This window comes from Crinia signifera, chromosome 5 (genome assembly GCF_055691185.1).
Source record: "Crinia signifera chromosome 5, ASM5569118v1, whole genome shotgun sequence".
In the NCBI taxonomy this organism is placed as follows: domain Eukaryota; kingdom Metazoa; phylum Chordata; class Amphibia; order Anura; family Myobatrachidae; genus Crinia; species Crinia signifera.
The window spans coordinates 155,654,680-155,673,399 of NC_139221.1; the positions used below are offsets into that span (position 1 = coordinate 155,654,680).

At 41.1% G+C, this 18,720-nt stretch overlaps 1 protein-coding gene across 4 annotated transcripts in view; it reads right to left on the minus strand.

The window, feature by feature from the left end:
* Nucleotides 1-18,720, minus strand: part of TNS3 (tensin 3) — a 375,154-nt gene that overhangs the window by 53,069 nt on the left and 303,365 nt on the right. For all 4 annotated transcript variants that reach the window (XR_014474929.1, XM_083188134.1, XM_083188132.1 and 1 more), the window contains 3 exons: nt 11,182-11,345; nt 7,535-7,658; nt 7,362-7,445 (listed from right to left, as the gene is read on the minus strand). Coding sequence is in view for 3 of the 4 variants with exons in the window: in XM_083188134.1 (XP_083044260.1) it covers nt 7,362-7,445; nt 7,535-7,658; nt 11,182-11,345 (372 nt within the window). In the remaining variant the exon portion in view is untranslated. The remainder of the gene's footprint in view (nt 1-7,361; nt 7,446-7,534; nt 7,659-11,181; nt 11,346-18,720) is intronic.

Below are 18,720 nucleotides of genomic sequence, written 5' to 3' on the forward strand. Positions count from 1 at the left end.
CTACTGTTGTCCTGGTGACAACAAGTACTCAGAATGACATGACTTGAGGCCCACCCTGTGACAAAAAAAGCTTCTTTGTAACAGCTGGTAACAACAATTGGTTTTCATGCCATTTAGTTTCGAAGTTTGTATTGCAATATATTATTGTATATGCCAATTACATGGCTATTAAAAGTTCAAAGGTTCTCATTCTCTTTATAAAAATGTTTCAATTGAATGCAAACAACTAGATATATCAATCAGTCTAAACACAAGGTGACAGTAAAACTTCTAATAATGAACAATGCAGAAAGCCAGATCCCATTGAAACCAGTTCTGCAGTTCCGTACGAAATGGACAATGCACACACTTGCTCGTTATCAGAATATCAATTGTATTCCAGGTCACAACAGATAAACACAATGAAAATAATATAAAAGAATATAAATAAAAGTACAGTGAATATGAAATTCAACATTTCCTTCCTGAAACAGAATACGTTTAAATCAACTATAACAACAGTCCATGAACACAAGTGAGAGGCACACATACATTTTACAGTTCCAGGGAATGCAATCCTGTAATCTACCCATCACAACTTAAAAGGGAAAGATTATAGACCTACCAAATGAAGCAGACATGGCAAATGAATCTCAGCAACTGGTAAATGTTATATGCTTCCACAACCAGAAAATAAAGACAGACTCCAAAGTATGAAGCAGATCCGTTACTTTTCCCAACTATAAAAACCACAGCAGTAAAGACAGAGGAGGCTCCTGCTGCTGGCTCGGAGACTTCAAGGATTTCCTCCTCCCACTGACCATTCTGAAACCAGCATTCTAGTAGAGGATATGCATCTGATCAGCTATGAGTAAAGCAAGGCTTCTCTCCTAGTCCGTCTTACATATTCTAGAGGTTACTCCATGCAGCAGGAAAATAATTCAGTGATTGTCTAGATATGCTCAGTGACTGCAATCTTGAGATTCCCCCAGTCTCTTCTGCCCTAACTCCGCCCAATGCCTTTTTTTCCGTCATCTCAGAGCCTCTTTCCAGCTCACATACACACAGCACATTGTTTCTCATGCTCCCATTTCACATTTACCAATGGGCTGACTGTGCTACAGGACAAAGGGCATATGCTGGGTCCAAATTCAGATCAAAATAAATAAATCTATTCATGAAACTCACTGACTGTACATATACATACTGTAGCTGTATGAGGATACTTTCCGGTCTTATTTAGGACAGTTGCACGTTACACCTTCCTATCCCAGTCAGCCAGTAGAAGGGTGAGGGGCCAGCAGGGTAATTGCTGTTATCACTGAGTAAAACCAGACACTGACAAGCATACTGTACCACAAATGTGCTGTAGGTCTCTTTTTGGGTTTCTGGGCAATGGTCAAAACAGAAATATTCCCACAAGACTTAAGGAGAGGAAATGGGTAAATCCATAATTATTTGCACAAGGCTGATGCATCATCACACAACTTTAGCATTCTTACATATATGCATCTGTATTAGGGTTAATGGCTGCTGCATGGAGAACTTCAGTATCCAGTCATTTTGAAGGGGGCTTGCACACACGTTATTCTAATCAGGTAATGCATGCACTGCTGGAGTAAGCACCTTTTTGACATTTATAAAGTCATAATAAAACCAGGAACATGTTCCAAAGTTTGTACAACTCAGTGTGTCATTATTAGTTACACTGGTAACATGCAGGAAAACACTTGTGGTGACAGACGATTTGTTTCCTCTAGAGATTGTTCTTTTGTCAGCTACAGGGAAGTAGAACAACGAGAAGGATGTGCAAGGGAAATGGACCCAATAAATAGAAGGCAAGCTTTATGTGAGCAAGGCAAAAAAATTGTGCACATTCGCAAGTATATATATATATATATATATATATATATATATATATATATATATATATATACAGATGCACAAGCGGGTGGCACTCCAGAAATATATACAACAGTCAAGGGTAGTGGTGATCGGATCACCACTACCCTTGACTGTTGTATTTATTTCTGGAGTGCCACCCGCTTGTGCATCTGTATATTGGAGCGAGTCTAACCCCCCCCTTCTCCTGGGAGGGCACCTTGTTTTTGACCCTTTGACCTCTACTGCTTGTTTTTGATCCTTTGGTTGTCAAGTGAATGTCAAAATAGATGTGAAAATTGCCAAGCAAACATTTTTATTCATCATAATGACCTGTAATGTTTACCTTATATAGGAAAAAATCTTTTTTGATGCAACATTTTTTTATTTTAATTTATATAACAAATGTGAGTGATGCTGCCATTTTTAGCCGATATTTTGCACATCTCTCAGATGTTGGCACTCAAAGGGTTAATAAATGTAGTCTTTTTCTGCATTGGAGTGCTGGTACCATGGTCTACTCTACCAGGAGAGGTGAGCGTTATGTATTATGATGGTTATGTGCCCTGCACCCGTTTCCGGATATACATATGTGAAGGATTGCCTGCTCGAAAGATCTTTTTATTACATGCTTTAAGCATAAATGTGGTTTCTTACTTAGAACATGCAGTGCACATATACCTATGGTTAGAGCCAGTGGAACAAACTCACAGTAAACAAAGTGAATAAAGCAGGGAGAATCCAAAGGATAATCATCTCTGCCCCAACCCATAGGAACTCTTCTTTTGTTTTTTAAATGATTCCAGGTGCTCCGCATTTAAATTCTCTTTACTAAAAGCATAACATTAGATGCTTGAAAAAACAATGGGTGACTAATCAGTGGGTGACTATAAAAATGTAACACATGCGCTTATGTGCGAAGACTCTTATTAACTAGGTATTAGAGCTACTAGTGGATTTATGACTTCAGGTAAACATTAGGTAAGATGGGTATGGATCATCGGATAGACAGCAACTACGTCAGCAAACATTAGGTCAACACCACTAGGTCAACATGCAGGAAGGTCGACTTGACTGAAGGTCGACTTGGGGTTAGGTGGACAGGGTCATTAGGTCGACATGGGGAAGGTCGACAGTCAAAAGGTCAATATGTTTTTTTTCCCTTTTTTTGTCCCGAATGTCGACATGTACAGTTAAAAAGTACACCACTGGGCTTTCCATGCTTTGGGCACACTATTTTATTCTCCCACACCACGCCCTAGCGAATGGTAGGGCATGAAACGCTGCCTGTCTGCACATGTCGGCTTAAAAAGAAAAAGTGAAAAACTCCATGTCGACCTTCAGTCATGCCGACCTAGTGGTGTCGACCTAATGCTTGTCAACCTAGTTGTGGTAGACCTAGTGACCGTATCCCGTTAAGATATGGCTTCTGGTTACTTTAACAGTTTTATTGATTTATCGGTACTTGTGAGTTATCCGGGCGTCCGATTTTTAAATCGGGTCGGATCGGGACATCGCATCGCATCGCATGCGACCATCGGATGCGATGCGATGCGATGACCCGATTTTTCCATAGGAATCAATGTTAAAATGGACTGAGTCCATTTTAACATGGAATTCAATGGGAAAAAGGGGTCCTTTTCATACCCCTACTATCCAAGTGGGCATGGAGTTGGATATAAACCTGTGGCGAGCGTAGCGAGCCACCGAGCCCGAAGCGTGGCGAGCGAAGCGAGTCCCGCGAGGGGACGGTATTCCGTGTCCCCTCGCGGGGCTCGCTACGCTCGCCACGCTTCGGGCTCGGTGGCTCGCTACGCTCGCCACAGGTTTATATCCAACTCCATGCCCACTTGGATAGTAGGGGTATGAAAAGGACCCCTTTTTCCCATTGAATTCCATGTTAAAATGGACTCAGTCCATTTTAACATTGATTCCTATGGAAAAATCGGGTCATCGCATCCGATGGTCGCATGCGATGCGATGCGATGCGATATCGTATCGCATCGCATCTGATTGTATGCCTTAACTTAAGGCATACAATCAAAAAATCGGACGCCCAGATAACTCACAAGTACCGATTTATCATTCCACTGCATTAACCAGAGTAACTAGCTTATGCTTTAGGCTTCCAATCAGGTCTGCCTTGGATGCACTCTTGCTTTTGAGTATGAGGTATGATAGGAAAAAGCCATTAGATAATGAAATTATAGTAAAAGGCAAGATTGAAGGATGGATTGCTAGGAAATATAAAAAGAACAAAATGTGGTGGCCATGATTACAGTGATGCTGCATGCAATGATTAGCAGGGTTTTGCTTTCTTGAATTAAAGTAACAATTTATAATGCACACAAACTGTAACCTATTCTGTAACCTATTGTTCAGCTTCTCAAGGACATTTGTAGTAGGCACTTACGCCATATACACTGAACATGTTGTGCTTCTCAATGTATAGATTGTTTATATGACATACTCAGCATTTTACAATTCAAACACATTACCTACAAAAGTTACAGATGTGTCACAGTCCACATACACTATTCTCCATGAGTTACAAGTTGCATTATTTATTATGCGTGCGCTCCGTGTCACTCTGTAGCATCAGGTGTCTTTTTTGCTACTTTTTCCTTTAAATGGTTTCTATGGAGCACATTGGACACACAAACAGCTTCTACTGATTAAATTCTTATTATTTTTTTAAGAATAGTATATAAAACATTTGTAGCCCAATGAAGTCCAACTTTAATATTACAGAAAGTAGATCACTGTTGTATTGGTTGATATTTGTGCCATTATTTGGATTAACACAGTGGTATCCAAACTGTGTGCCATGACTCCCTGGGGTGCCTTGGGACACTTGCAGGGGTGCCCCGGGTTGTTGGTCCTGTACCAATTCAAATATTTATGGTCAATTATTTATGGACAAAACCAGTGCTGGTGGCTGGCAGTCATAAAATAAGTGTACAAATAGAAGCAAATAGTGCCCCTTACCACATAAATGAACCTACGGAACACATAAAAACACAATATACTTATTTGATATGATTTTTGGGGGGGCCTAGGGTGCAGCATACCTCCCAACATGACCCTCTCCAGGAGGGACACAATGCTCTGTTTCTCGACTTCCCTCTTAATTTATGATTCCCATCACCTGTGCTGAACCACCTTTGTTATCAATTATCCTGTTTAAAACAGGTGATGGCAATCATACATTAGAGGGAAGTCCAGGAACAAAGTGTTGGGGATGCGGTCATTTGGTCTACTGCATTATGGTAGAAAGTCATTAGGTCGAATCCATTAGGTCGACATGCTAAAAGGTCGACATGACTCTAGGTCGACATGGGAAAAGGTCGACATGATTCTAGTTCGAAAGGTCATTAGTTCGACAGGTCATTAGTTCGACAAGGTCATTAGTTCGACATTGTCTATGTCGACATTCACAAGGTCGACATGGAGTTTTTCACTGTTTTTTGAGCCAACATGTGCCGACAGGCGGTATTTCATGCCCTACCATCCACTAGGGCGTGGTGGGAGAATAAAATAGTGTGCCGAGCGTAGCGAGGCACCGTGACCGACGCATAGCGAGCGCAGCGAGCGATGCGAGGGGATGCAGTGCACTTTAGACTGTGTCCATGTTGACTGTGTTGACATTCAGGTAAAAAAACAGTGAAAAACCCCATGTCGACCTTGTGAATGTCGACATAGACAATGTCGAACTAATGACCTTGTCGAACTAATGACCTGTCGAACTAATGACCTTTCGACCTAGAATCATGTCAACCTTTTCCCATGTCGACCTAGAATCATGTCGACCTTTTAGCATGTCGACCTAATGGATTCGACATAATGACTTTCTACCATAATGCAATAGACCAAATGATCCCAACCCAAGTGTTGTGTCCCTCCTGGAGATGGTCATGTTGGGAGGTATGGTGCAGTGAAAAACTTCTGGTACTCTAGGGTGCCGTCATTCAAAAAAGATTGTGAACCCCTGGATTAACACTTAATTTTAAAGACAACATTTTGTATGTGGAACAAAACACTGAACCTTTGAAGCAACAAAGATTTTCTTGTATTCCCAGAAACAGATAGCATAAGCTCCCACCAAAAAATTCACAAAGAAAATAGATTAGGTAACTAAAATGTACTTAAATTGAGTTGAGGAAAAGCCAGACCGTGGAAGATATACATACATACATATGTACATTGTTTTGCATTTTGGTGAGACTTAATGACTATGGGCAGTATTCAATGAGAAAAATTCTCCGTGTTTTATGGAGAATTTTTGCTTTTTTCGCCTTGGACGGAGCATTTTGCTCTCCAAAAGTGAACCACCCTATTCAATGTGAAATATTCGCCGTCTTTCTAAGTGATTTTCGCTGTCTCTCTCCGTGTAGAAATTTTCCATCTTTTGATGGAGAGCTGGAATGTGAACTTTTAAACTAAAAGGTTTTTTTTTTAATTTTGGTGTAAAAAAATCAGGTTTTTTTTTCTGTGAAGGGGCATGTTATTTTTATTCATGTGCTTATAGCACATGAATATATATTTAATTAAAAAAAAAATATTTTTTTTTCTTTTTCTTTTTTTACACAGTGCAGCCAGAAGGGGGCCGGAGCGCTCGAGCCGCTCATTAGATATTCATATATTCACTGCACCCGATCGTTAATATGCACGATCGGGTGCAGTGAATACTGGGTCCCCCGCTGGCTATAGGGGGGGGGGGCAGCCTGTGCTGCCTGGGTCCCGGGGAGCCCACCTCCCCTCCACATTTTACTCTGGAGCAGCCAGGGAGACTTTAATCTCTCTGGCTGCTTCCGTCCCCCGGCTCCCTGAAAGCTCCCTGCCGCGGACGCTCGTCCGCTGCAGGGGTTAAGACTCGCCGCGAGTGGCAACGAGTCTTAAATACATTGAATAGTGGGAGCAGGAGGCTCTGGAACAGGGAGAGTGCATGGCGAGAGAAAAAATCTCTCGCCATGCACAGAGAATTTTTTTCATTGAATACTGCCCTATATGTCAAGTAAATATAAAAATATATAACCCAGCAGTGCTAATTTAAAAGTGAAGTCAATTTACACATATTTCAGTGTATGTTTAGTTACAGTATCATTTATTTAGTATAAATTCTTCAGTATGGGATGCGGTTAGCAGGTCGACACAAGTAAGGTCGACAGTCAATAGGTCAACCATTATTGGTCGACAGGCCATACGTTGACACATGAAAATGACATGGCTTAGGTTGACCAGGTCAAAAGGTAGAAACAAGCAATAGGTCGACATGGAAAAGGTTGACATGAGTTTTCACTTTTTTATGTGTCAACCTATGACCTATTGACTGCCAACCTTAATTATGTCCACCCTTTGACCCATGACTCTTAAGTATTTGTCTTCAAATGTTTTGTCTGGAAATGGCAAACAAAAAACAATCTTATACACTTACAAAAGAGAACTGCCAATATCTACATTTGCTAAAATAAAATAGCAACTAAAGTAACACATTTTCTTACCATGCTCGGTTTTATACATATCTGTGGGGTTACAGAACTGATGCCCTGCCTCAAGCATTTGAGTATAATTTGGAGGCGTTCGCACTGAAATATAAGAAAAAAAATAACCTAAATATAGTTATTTTCAACTAATTTCTTTGGCTACCGGTACCATTGGTAAAAGGTCTGCTCACCATAAGGTGTTTCCGGGGAAATGGGAAAAGCTGGAGTAGGTGGAACAACTTCATTCCCATTTTTTGTACAGCTGAAGGGGTTATCTACTTCATCAAAATCCCCTTGGAAACTAGAAAATGTCTCCTGTAAATACAAAAAACAAACACAAATTAGTAGTAGTAGTAGTTGACATAACATATAATGGTTCTGAAAATATATCACACCCACAGCAGGGATAAGATTACCGCACTGGTAAATACAGGTATTTGCTAAGATTTATACATTAAGAGAAGCGTAACATTTGCAATGTGTAACTTTGAGAATCCATCATTTTAGAAAAAATACAGCATTTATGTCCCCATTCACTTTTATGCTACTTTTACGCTTATCCAGCACAACACATAATTTACTAATTAAATATAGCTAAACTTTGTACCACATTCATGTTATGCCACTCAGCATTAGTATTTTAGGTGACTTATTGAAATACAGATGTGATCTCATATGTTTATCCTCAACACACCACGCAGCATGAGATACCTGGTCCAATGCAAAAAGCATTGGGCATTTTTATGGTTTTTTTTTTTTTTGGGGGGGGGGGTGTTAAAATTATCAATAAATATTGAATTAATTATTTCTGTATTCAGGTGCCAGCTGTTGGTGCCTGGTAGTCCACGAAAGCCTGTTCATTGTAGTTTTAGTCTGGTAATTCTCCCACTATGCAGATTGTCTCCATCTATGGTAGATGTAGTAAAGGCTGTATTTGCCATATTGTTTAGGAACTGCTTTGCCCATTTAGTGTGACAAAGAAGGTTCCTGTAATGGGGCCTACACATGTAGAGATTTGTGCCAGTAATTTAGTGTGGGAGATTCAGCATGAGAGTTTCCCCTTGAGATTTCCCTATTCTTTATCATTCAGAAAGTGCCAGCTATGTGCACCACCGATTAAGCATGGGAGATTTAAGATAACCGAGTAAATTACGCATGGGAGATTTAAGTTAAGCAAGTTAACGCAGATTGTTATCGCACGCTACACAAAACACAGGGGATGTGCAATCTCTTGCATCACACAGGGGATGTGCAGTCTCTTGCATCACACAGGGAATGATTTCCAGTCTCCCTCTTTCAGTGAGGAGGCTGTTACTGACCGACGTTTACATGTATACTGTGCTGGACAAATCCCACCCATGATTTATTAAAAAAACAACTTTAATTTTTTTTTAAATCCACAGTCCCTGGCTGTTGGCTGTGATAGCCAGGGACAGTGTTGTGCTTCTTGCAACAACAGCTGTAGCAGTCAAAACAGACAATGCCATCATCATACATTGCCTTGTAGACAGCAGTGAGATAATGATGGGGGTACACATCTCCCCATGTTTGTGTGGGTTTATTCCGGGTACTCCAGGTTTACTCCCACAAACAAAATATATACTGGGACTGTAGGTCAATTGGCTTCCAACAAATGTAACCCTAGAATGTGTGTGTGTGTGTGTGTGTGTGTGTACACATGTGGTAGGGAATATAGATTGTAAGCTCCAGTGGGGCAGGGACTGATGTGAATGGGCAACTATTCTCTGTATAGCGCTGCAGAATTTGTATGCGCCATATAAGAAACTGTCAATGAATAAAATAAATAATTCTCCTACTTCATACATAGGAGAGAAGCGGTATCAATGCACCACTAAACCCTATCATGCAAGGTAATACATGCACCCTTCTAAACCATAAATACAGGTGAGCATCAAAGGGATTTATACTTGTAGTCATACAAGTGTCAAATTCAAATGGCTGATACTTTTTTTAGGCAACCTACTGAAAACCAAAACGTGTCATTATTTTAGGTCTCATTTTCTGTTTCTCTTCATCCCTGTAAATGCCATTATGTTTGCTCGGTATTGTCCAGCCAGTGGCATCACCGGGCATGGTGACCCATGATGCGCAAAAGGGCCATGAACTTTTTGAAAGGGGGCATGGCTTTGCAGGGACTCTGATTCTGTTAAATCAGAGGCTGAGATGCAGGCTGCCCCTGGAGATGGGCCTGTCTGCAGGGCCACCTTTGTATCTGTGACAGGAGACAACTGCTGCAGTACAGCATCACACTGCATCACCCAGCTCCTCTCACTGCAACACCTGGGTAAAGGCCGCACCTTCCACACCCAGTTAGTGATGCCACTGGATCTCCCTGCACAGAACCAAAATAACTCACCAAATCTAATTCTCTCTGCACATTTTACATCTGCCCCCCCTGCAGTGCACATGGTTTCGGGTGCAGTGCTCAATGTCATATAGCAACTAACAAGGCAAACAGAATACTGGCATGTATAAAAAGGGGCATGGAAACTAGGGACTCAAAAGTAATTATCCCTCTGTACAAAGCATTGGTTAGACCACTTCTTGAATATGAAGTACAGTTCTGGCCCCGCACTATAAAAAGGGCATAATAGAACTGGAAAGAATCCAAAGAAGAGCAACAAATCTAATAAAGGGAATGGATAATTTAAGCTACGAGGACAGATTGAACAAATTGGGATTGTTTACACTAGATAAGGGACATTTAAGGGGGAACATGCTTAACATGAACAAATATATCAGGGGCCAATATAAGGAATTGTCCAGCGCACTTTTTACTACAAGGAAGGACTCTAGGACACGAGGGCATGATTTTAGATTAGAAGAGAAAAGAGTTTGTTCCCTTAGAAGGAAAAAAATGTTCACGGTCAGGGCAACCAAACTATGGAACTCTCTTCCTGGTGAGGTGGTGTCGGCAGACACAATAAATACAATTAAAATAAAGTTGGACAAACATTTATTGATTAAAAACATCCAAAAGTACAATTAAGAAAAACAATCTTTACATTTTATAATAAAATATCAACATTCACTACATAAAAACAAGGGTTAAGCTAATAAACCAAGGTTGAACTAGATGGACATAAGTCTTTATTCAGCCTTACCTACTATGTAACGATGGAGGACGTTGGTAGCAATGACCGTGTTCCAACACTGCTGGTATCAGCAAGTGTGTATGCACTTGCTGATGCCGGCTCTCCACCAACCTTGCTGTGTACCCAGCTTAGAATAGGGGAATGAGAGGGATCAACACATCAATATTAACAAAACTGCACTATTGCATCAGGGAATCTAATCAGCAGCAGTCTCTTCTGCAAAGTTGTTTTGTGCACTGGACTTACACCTTTGTTCGGCAGTCGGCAGTTTGATGGATCACTATTTTCCACCAAAGCAAAAGAGTTATATCCCAGGGGTTCCCAAACTTTTTTGAATCACGGCGCCCTAGAGCATCAAAATATTTTCATGGCACCCCTAGGCCAAATGCTTCTCATCGAGAAATGCAGGAAAAAAATATTAAATTAAGTGCATTGTGTTTATATGTCACAGTTATCTGGTGAGGGACAGGATTTGCTCCTGTTTGTCCACATATATTATGATTGGCAGCCACAAGCACTGGTTTTGCCTGGTACATTGACCATAAATAATATGAAATGATCCTGGTCCACCAACCCAAGGCACCCCTGCAAGTGTCCTAGACACACAGTTTGGGAACCACTGTTGTAACCAGTGGCAGTCTGCGAAATGGGAAAGTAAAATGTGTAATAATTTATTTGGCATAAGAAGTCAGGAGACAAGGCAATTAATTAAACATGCTTACCTCTTTGGACTGGGATTGCCTCATTGTAAATGACCTGCATGTCGAATCTTGCTCTGGAGATTTCTTCCATGCATATCTAGAATACTGTGGATCTGGTGTATCATTATCATACTGGCCAAAACTAAGCTTTCGAGCTCTGGCCATGGATGCATTCATCGGTGTACCTGTGAGCAAAAACATACATACATATATATATTAGAGATATATTATACTATATCGGATATAGTTCGGTAAGAAATATTTTTGTTGACGTTACAGCTTCGTTTATGTATCCATGGGGTCTATTATTAGGACTTCTTCCTTCATCATTACTATTTGGTTGCAGAACCATGAATTTCTGTTCCTATTATGAGGTTGTTGCACTGTGATCTCCTATGTATAGGATTTACTTGTATTTATTGAATTTTGCTCTAATGGAAGAACCTAGATAAAGTCAAAAAACTATTTTGTTGTACAAGATATGGAAAAAAAAGGGTAGAGCTATTAAAAAGGGATTTATGATAACAATATTCTGAACATAATAATTCCTCCTAGATGTGTAATATTTGTTTTCCACCCATGGATAAATAAACCCACTTTTTTAATCTAGAGCCAATCTTCTTTGCCCTCTACAACAATTAGAGTATTTCTGTAACACTGTATCTCCAGAATCAGAAAATTAGATGATGTAAGCAAGGTATTACTTTTTGATAGGGTGGCCTAAGGTGATTGCATCTAAGTTCAGACCTGAGACATTCATTAGTGTAGTATATGTAAAGATAGTTTATGCGCATTAGCTAGATTAGTTAGTATCGAGTTAAGAATCTTGCTAGGGATGGCCAGCGACCATTGATGATTCAAAATCATTGATGGTTTATGGCCGATGTCGAATACTTTTGCCATTGATGGTTTCCCGCCATTGATGGCACAGCAAAACCGATGATTTTTTGTGTTTTTTTTCAAAGTACCGGGACATGGAGCATAGCTCCACCCCCGACCACCACTCGTGCCCCCCCCCCCCGGGTTTTGATTGGCCTACAGGCCAATTATTCAAACAAAATGGATGACCATCGAGAGGTAAAAATATTGATGGCCATCCATTGCATAGTTTTGCACCATCGATGGCCAGTTGCAAAATTGCCATCGATGGCAACCATCAATGGCAATAGCAACAATGGCCATCCCTAAATCTTGCAGTAGAGAACATGTGACCAGGAAGTGAAGGGATAGAGAAGGAGGAGAGGGAGAGAAAGCACGTGGGGATGAAGTCTAACTGTACTTATGCGAGTATCACTTATAAATGAGAAATAAAATACCTACTGTAATCTTCAGATTGCAAGATTTATTGAAATAAACAAAGGTATGTCAAGATACAACAATTAGGAGTGATTGAACCCTTATAAAAGTGCTTACAACAACTAACGGGTGACACTGAAGAGCTCAGAACACTCAGCAAGATCGCTCAACACAGCGATGTATCAATGCTGTGTGCTTAGCGATCTGTCGGTCCCAGTGTTCTCTGGCCCTGTCATCGTCGATTATTGATTTATCCAGCATGTTTGTGAGATTGCTTAGAAAATGCCCTCAAATTGCCCTGTGTGTAGGCCCCACAAGGCTTTAAACAGATAAGAAACCGTTTGTTATGTGGCTATTTATACCTCTACCAAAAATCAGTATTCTTTCTAATTTAAAAATATAGTGCTAAGCTATTAGTCAGTGGGGACTTGCACACGCTTGTGATACAATATATCACATAAATAACAATCCTTATATAAACTCACTGGCTTAATGTGTGAAAAATAGCCAATTTAAAAAAAGTATATAGGAAATTATTGTGACAACTATAGCTAATTAATCAAGATGTAATATACATATTTTTAAAGTGAATTTATTTTCTTTCCTACGGTTTGCTCTTTGGCTTAGGTTGCCACCTGGTGTCAGTATGAAAGCTGTTAAATCAGAGGTCTGAAACTAGTCTGTAGCTTAAGTAGGCCACCATATTTTCCATATTTTGTCAATTTAGTAAGTTACATATCTAGTATAATGTATATAGACACTGAAGTGCCAACAGTCATGGGATAGGCGTTATCATGTAGACCCATCTAGTCTGGCAAAATGCAGAAACTCGGAATGGTACACTTCCACAATTGAATGAAAGACATCTGGAGGAATGTTGATACATTTCAACTGTATAGCTTCCCATAGCTCCCTGATATTTGTGGTGCATGATCTTGGATGAGAATGGACCTCTCCATCATGTTCATAAATGCTCAATTGGGTTCATGTTTGCTGTACATGGTGGTGCATTATCCTGCTCAAATATTCCATCATTATAGGTGTACATGAAGAGCAAATGGTCATAAAGCAGTACATCAAGGTTGTTACTGGTCAATAAAATGTTTAGCAGACCCTGCCCATGCCATGTTAACAGACCCCACACCATAATGGAAACAATACCAGACTACATGGTGACTTATTGAAAAAATAGGCCAGTGTCACACCCAAAGCCTACCATTAGCTCAAAACAACTTTAACCATGACTTATCAGACCATGCCACATGTTTCCAGTCCTCTAGGGTCCTATTAGTGAGGTCACAAGCCACAGTGAGGCACTGTATCTGGTGTCATAGTGTTAACAGGGGCAACCAGATGGATCTTCAGCTCCTATAGCCCATGGAAGCAAAAGAATGCTGCATTGACCTGCTGGTAAGTACTGAACTGGATATGGGTGTGATTTCAGTAAGTGTCACTAGTCTGTTACCATAGACAATACTGGCAAGACGCAGCTGTTCATGATCATAGTCCACTGCACTGTCAATGGTGGGTGGTACATCCTTCAATTTAGTTTTCCTTGTACACACTTAAATGTAGATCTAGGAATGTTGACTTTGGAAATGGAATTTCTCAACCATCGGGCACCGATGCCACGTCACTATGTCATGAGTAGCCCAGCCAGTGTTCTAACTCAATCACAAGATTACATCTGATGCATGCCTGGGCATTCCCATGATGTCATAGTACTTGTACATTATGTTCTTACACATTTATCTAGGTTTGATCTCAAGCTAGATAAGCGAAAAGCATTAGTTCCGACAGAGGGGGTTATTCAAGTCCATTCAGTCCTCTGTGCATTCGCACGGAGGACCAATGGTGCACGTCTGTGCATGCGCAGGCACGTGTTTGCGCAAGTGCAGATGTAAGGTGCGTGCACCCACGGCAAACTTTCGGTTTGCCAGGTGCACGCACCCATGACGGCGTGCAGGGGTGGGGGCGGAGAAGGGAGGGGGCACCGGGCTGCCCCATTGCCACAAGGGAATGCCCAACGTTCCATGGGCATTCCCAACAACATCGGATGTCAGCTGCCTGCCCATATCAGTGCCAGCGGGCATGCGTATGTAAGTGACTTAAAAGTCACTTTTATATGCGTGCACCATCCACATCTTTCGATGGTCGCCGACCATCGAAAGATGTGGGTGGTTAACCGAGGCACACGAATGGATGCTTATGCTAAACATCCATTTGCAGCCTGTGCAGGCGAACCCGCACTGCGAGAGGGGTGCGGGTGGGCGTTCATTCGCCGGGAGGGGTTTGGTGGATTTGCAAGACTACGAATTCGCAGCCTTACGAATCAACCAGAAGAACACCCATAGAAACAAATCCCCATCAGCCCAGATTGTGGATACACATTGTCACGATGTAACTGAAGGACTTAACAAAAATTTTGTCCTTCATAGCATACTACAGGATGATATAATCGGGTTTGATGTGCATCAAACCTGACATCTCATGTGACTACATGAGCGTGGATATTGTATGTACACACTAATTAATGTAGGCGATACAGCTTTAAAAAAATAGTAGGTACTTGTGTGCAATGCGATTTTCCTGTGTTTTTGTGGATTTTTTATAAAATCGCATGCGATCGCATCGCATGCGATCTCATGCGATGCAATGTCATTTTTCACAGAAATTATGGACATGAGTTGACATCATGTAAAATGCACCCCAAATGTCATTTTTCACACTGTACCACCCCCCACTATCAACGCCAAGCCGAAGCGTGGCAAGCCCGCAAAGGGCGGCGGTACGCGTCCTACGACCTTTTCATACCCCCACTATCCACGTAGGCGTGGAGTTGAGAATAGAAAGTGTGGCGAGCGCAGCGAGCCACCGAGCCCGAAGCGTGGCGAGCGCAGCGAGCCCCACAGGTATCCGGCTGCGCTCGCCACGCTTCGGGCTCGCCACACTTTCTATTCTCAACTCCACGCCGACGTGGATAGTGGGGGTATGAAAAGGTTGTAGGACGCGCACCGCTGCGCTCGCCACGCTTCGGGTTGGCGTTGATAGTGGGGGTGGTACAGTGTGAAAAATTACATTTGGGGTGCATTTTACATGACGTCAATTCTTGTCCATAATTTCAGTGAAAAATGACATCGCATCGCATCAGATCGCATGCAATCTCATGCGATGCGATTTTTCCCTGTACGATGCACATCGTGGGAGCCGTGAAAGTACACAAGTACCAAATAGCATATTGGGCCAAACTCACTCTCACTTTAAAGAACTTGTCCCATTGTAATCTCTTCCGGCCCTTGTTAGCTGCACTCCAACAAAGCGGCCCACAGTTTGGCCAAGCCTGGGCTAAAGGAATGCCCCTGCAAAATTTGAACAGTATTTTCTGTTAAATGTGAACAAAAAGGATTGCAGAATAGATTTACTGCATCTTTGTGTATTTCCAGCCCCATTTACTTTATAATCTGTGCTGCAGAAGCAGAGCTAGGATACTCCTGAGACAACAAAAATGTTCCATTTAAGTAAATGATCATTGCCTTTCTTTAAGAAGTCAATGCTTTTAGCAGACAAGAAAAAGTTTCTCAAGAACATTCCTTCAGAAGGAATCCTTCTCACTCATTGAGGATGCAAATACAGCTATCCAGTATATTGGAAATTATAATAACATCTGGCATGGCAAAATATTTAGCATCTTATTTAATATAAAAAAAAAAAATCCATTTATAAGGAAGTGTGCAGAGAAGATTCAGCGCAGATAAATAGTATGAAATCCCACACAAATGAACCCTTCTACTGCTATTGTATCCCGTATCCATTCATCCTGTATCCAAATTATTCCAAAAACAGTGTTTTTTTTGGAACAATTCAATCCCCCCCCCCAACCCTTTTCTACTACTTACCAAGTCCCCCGGCGTCCACAGCAGGCCTTCAACATCCTCCCGGGCGTCTCCAGGGGTCCCAGGAGTGCATTGACATCACCAGCATGCCTGAGAACTTGCGCAATGAACTCCTGGGGCAGCTGGAGACGCCGTAGATGGTGCTGAAGGCCTGCCGTGGACGCCGGGGGACAACGCGGGAGCCGAGGGACCATTGGGGTACCACCAGTGGACAGGTAAGTATGCCTAAAAAAATTATTCCAAAAACTGGAAAAATCCCTTATCCGGAATGCTCGTGGTCCCGAGCATTTCGGATAAGGCATACTCAACCTGTAGTGTAGGTCTAACATAGGACAGGTTTCATGTAGCCCAAACAAGCCAGACTTCTACATTGTAAACCGTTTCCTAAAGACAGACAATGGGTGTAAATGACATTTTTGAATGCTTAATGACAGCATAAAATACTTTTAAAAAACGGCTTGCAGGGTTGTTGTGGCCCCAAGCATGAGCACACTTCCCAGAGTTTATCATTTAAAAAAGTGCCAGTCCAACACAGGAGAAAGAAAAACATTGAATCATAGGTGAAATTTGTTCTTTAGCTGTAACCGAGTGCACCACGGAATTCTAGAACAATAGAATTTGATTCTATGTCCCTGGCAGTGCGCATTCATGGGATCTATATGTCCTAGTAAATCACTTCCTGATAACTATATTAGATAGTATCAAGCTTTAAAGAGTGACACACTGGAAGAATTTAAAGCAAGCAGATTCCAAGAGGGTGCAGGTGGGAGGCTATTTCATCTATCCACTACCATTTCAGTAAAGTTTCCTTTTACCCTACAACTTTCCTCATGTTCTTCTTATTTTCCTTGAAAGATCATCTCCCTCCTGTAGCTTGTTAAAGCTGTTAATATATGTGAAAGTTTCTATCATGACCCCTTTCTCTTTTCTTCTCCAAACTAAACACATTTTCCACTTCTTTTCTATTCTCCCCTTTCTTCACTATTGGCATCAGGATAAAAACATGGCTGTCTCTGAGTAACCTTTATCACAAAAATGGGATACATTTGTTTAAAAAATAGTGATGCAAATGGAATGTTAATAATTGCAACACTGCTTCAACACACTGCGTTTGCAGTGACTGTAAGTAGAGCAGGCAGTGTGTAAAAGCCATGGCTACTGATTTGAATACAGTAATGTTTAGTGGGATATTGCACAAGAACATGTAGGATACGGTGCCGAGTTAAAATTACCCAGTGACCGGTGTGTCAACGAGCCAGCATTTCAACTCTGATAGCTAGCTGAGATAAACACTGATTCAACCCAGCTCACGGTGCAGCGTAAACAGGTAACTCGGGTCGATGCAACCTGAGATCCCCTCACAGCAATGAAATAGCGATCTCACCTCTCTGCGCTGACTCAGGACCCGCCTCCAGTGACATCACCCATCTGACATTATGTCAGGCAGGTACCCCAGTGAAAAAGGAGTAACAAGCTGGGTTGCACCAAGGTTGGAGTTGGGTACAAAATGTAAACGTGGTAAAGTCTGGGTAAATGTATGGCATGATACACGGTCATTGCACAAAATCTAAGACACTACTATTTTGCAGTCATCAACTGAAAACAGAGGATAAGAGTGCATTATGTGATGCAGCTATAAGTGCACTTACTAAATGAGGTCTGCTTTAAGTACAAGGTCACAGTGCCTCACAGAAATCCTACACAAGGATATTTTTTTATCAGGTTAATAAGCTAAATTTTAAAGCTTGAATGGAAAGTAGTAAATCAAGTCAGTGCAATAGTACACACCTACAGACCATCACTGCTCCCATCTAAAATACAACCTATTTTATATACATGCTTATTAGGCACCTACTAACTATACGAAAACATATTGGTGAACATTTTAATGGCTCTTATGTGCGATGGCATAAAAGAGCATTGTGCAGTTTCAAGGTCTCATTCCATGTCAAATCAACACACTTTTTGATAAAATTTTACCTCACCGACTAATTTTGGTATATTAAAAGTATACATATTGTGTAGAAAAATACAACATTTTATTTGAATATCTAATGTCGCTTCCAAATTATGGCTATGTAAAATTTTTAATAAACTGTCAAAAACACACAACCACCATATTCTCGCCATAGTAGCTCTCCTTATTAAGCTAAAGAGGTGGGAGTGGTGTCATTGTACTGTGTTTTTATGCCCTTTCCAATGATATACAACACAATATATAAGGTGTGCCCAAATGAAAAGGAGACTATGGTTGTATGTAAAGAATATTTTAATTATAGAATATTTAATTACAGTTCATATGTAAAATTACAACTACACATAATTGCCATTGACACTGATGGCTTCAGTGTAGAAACTCCTGGGTTGCTGA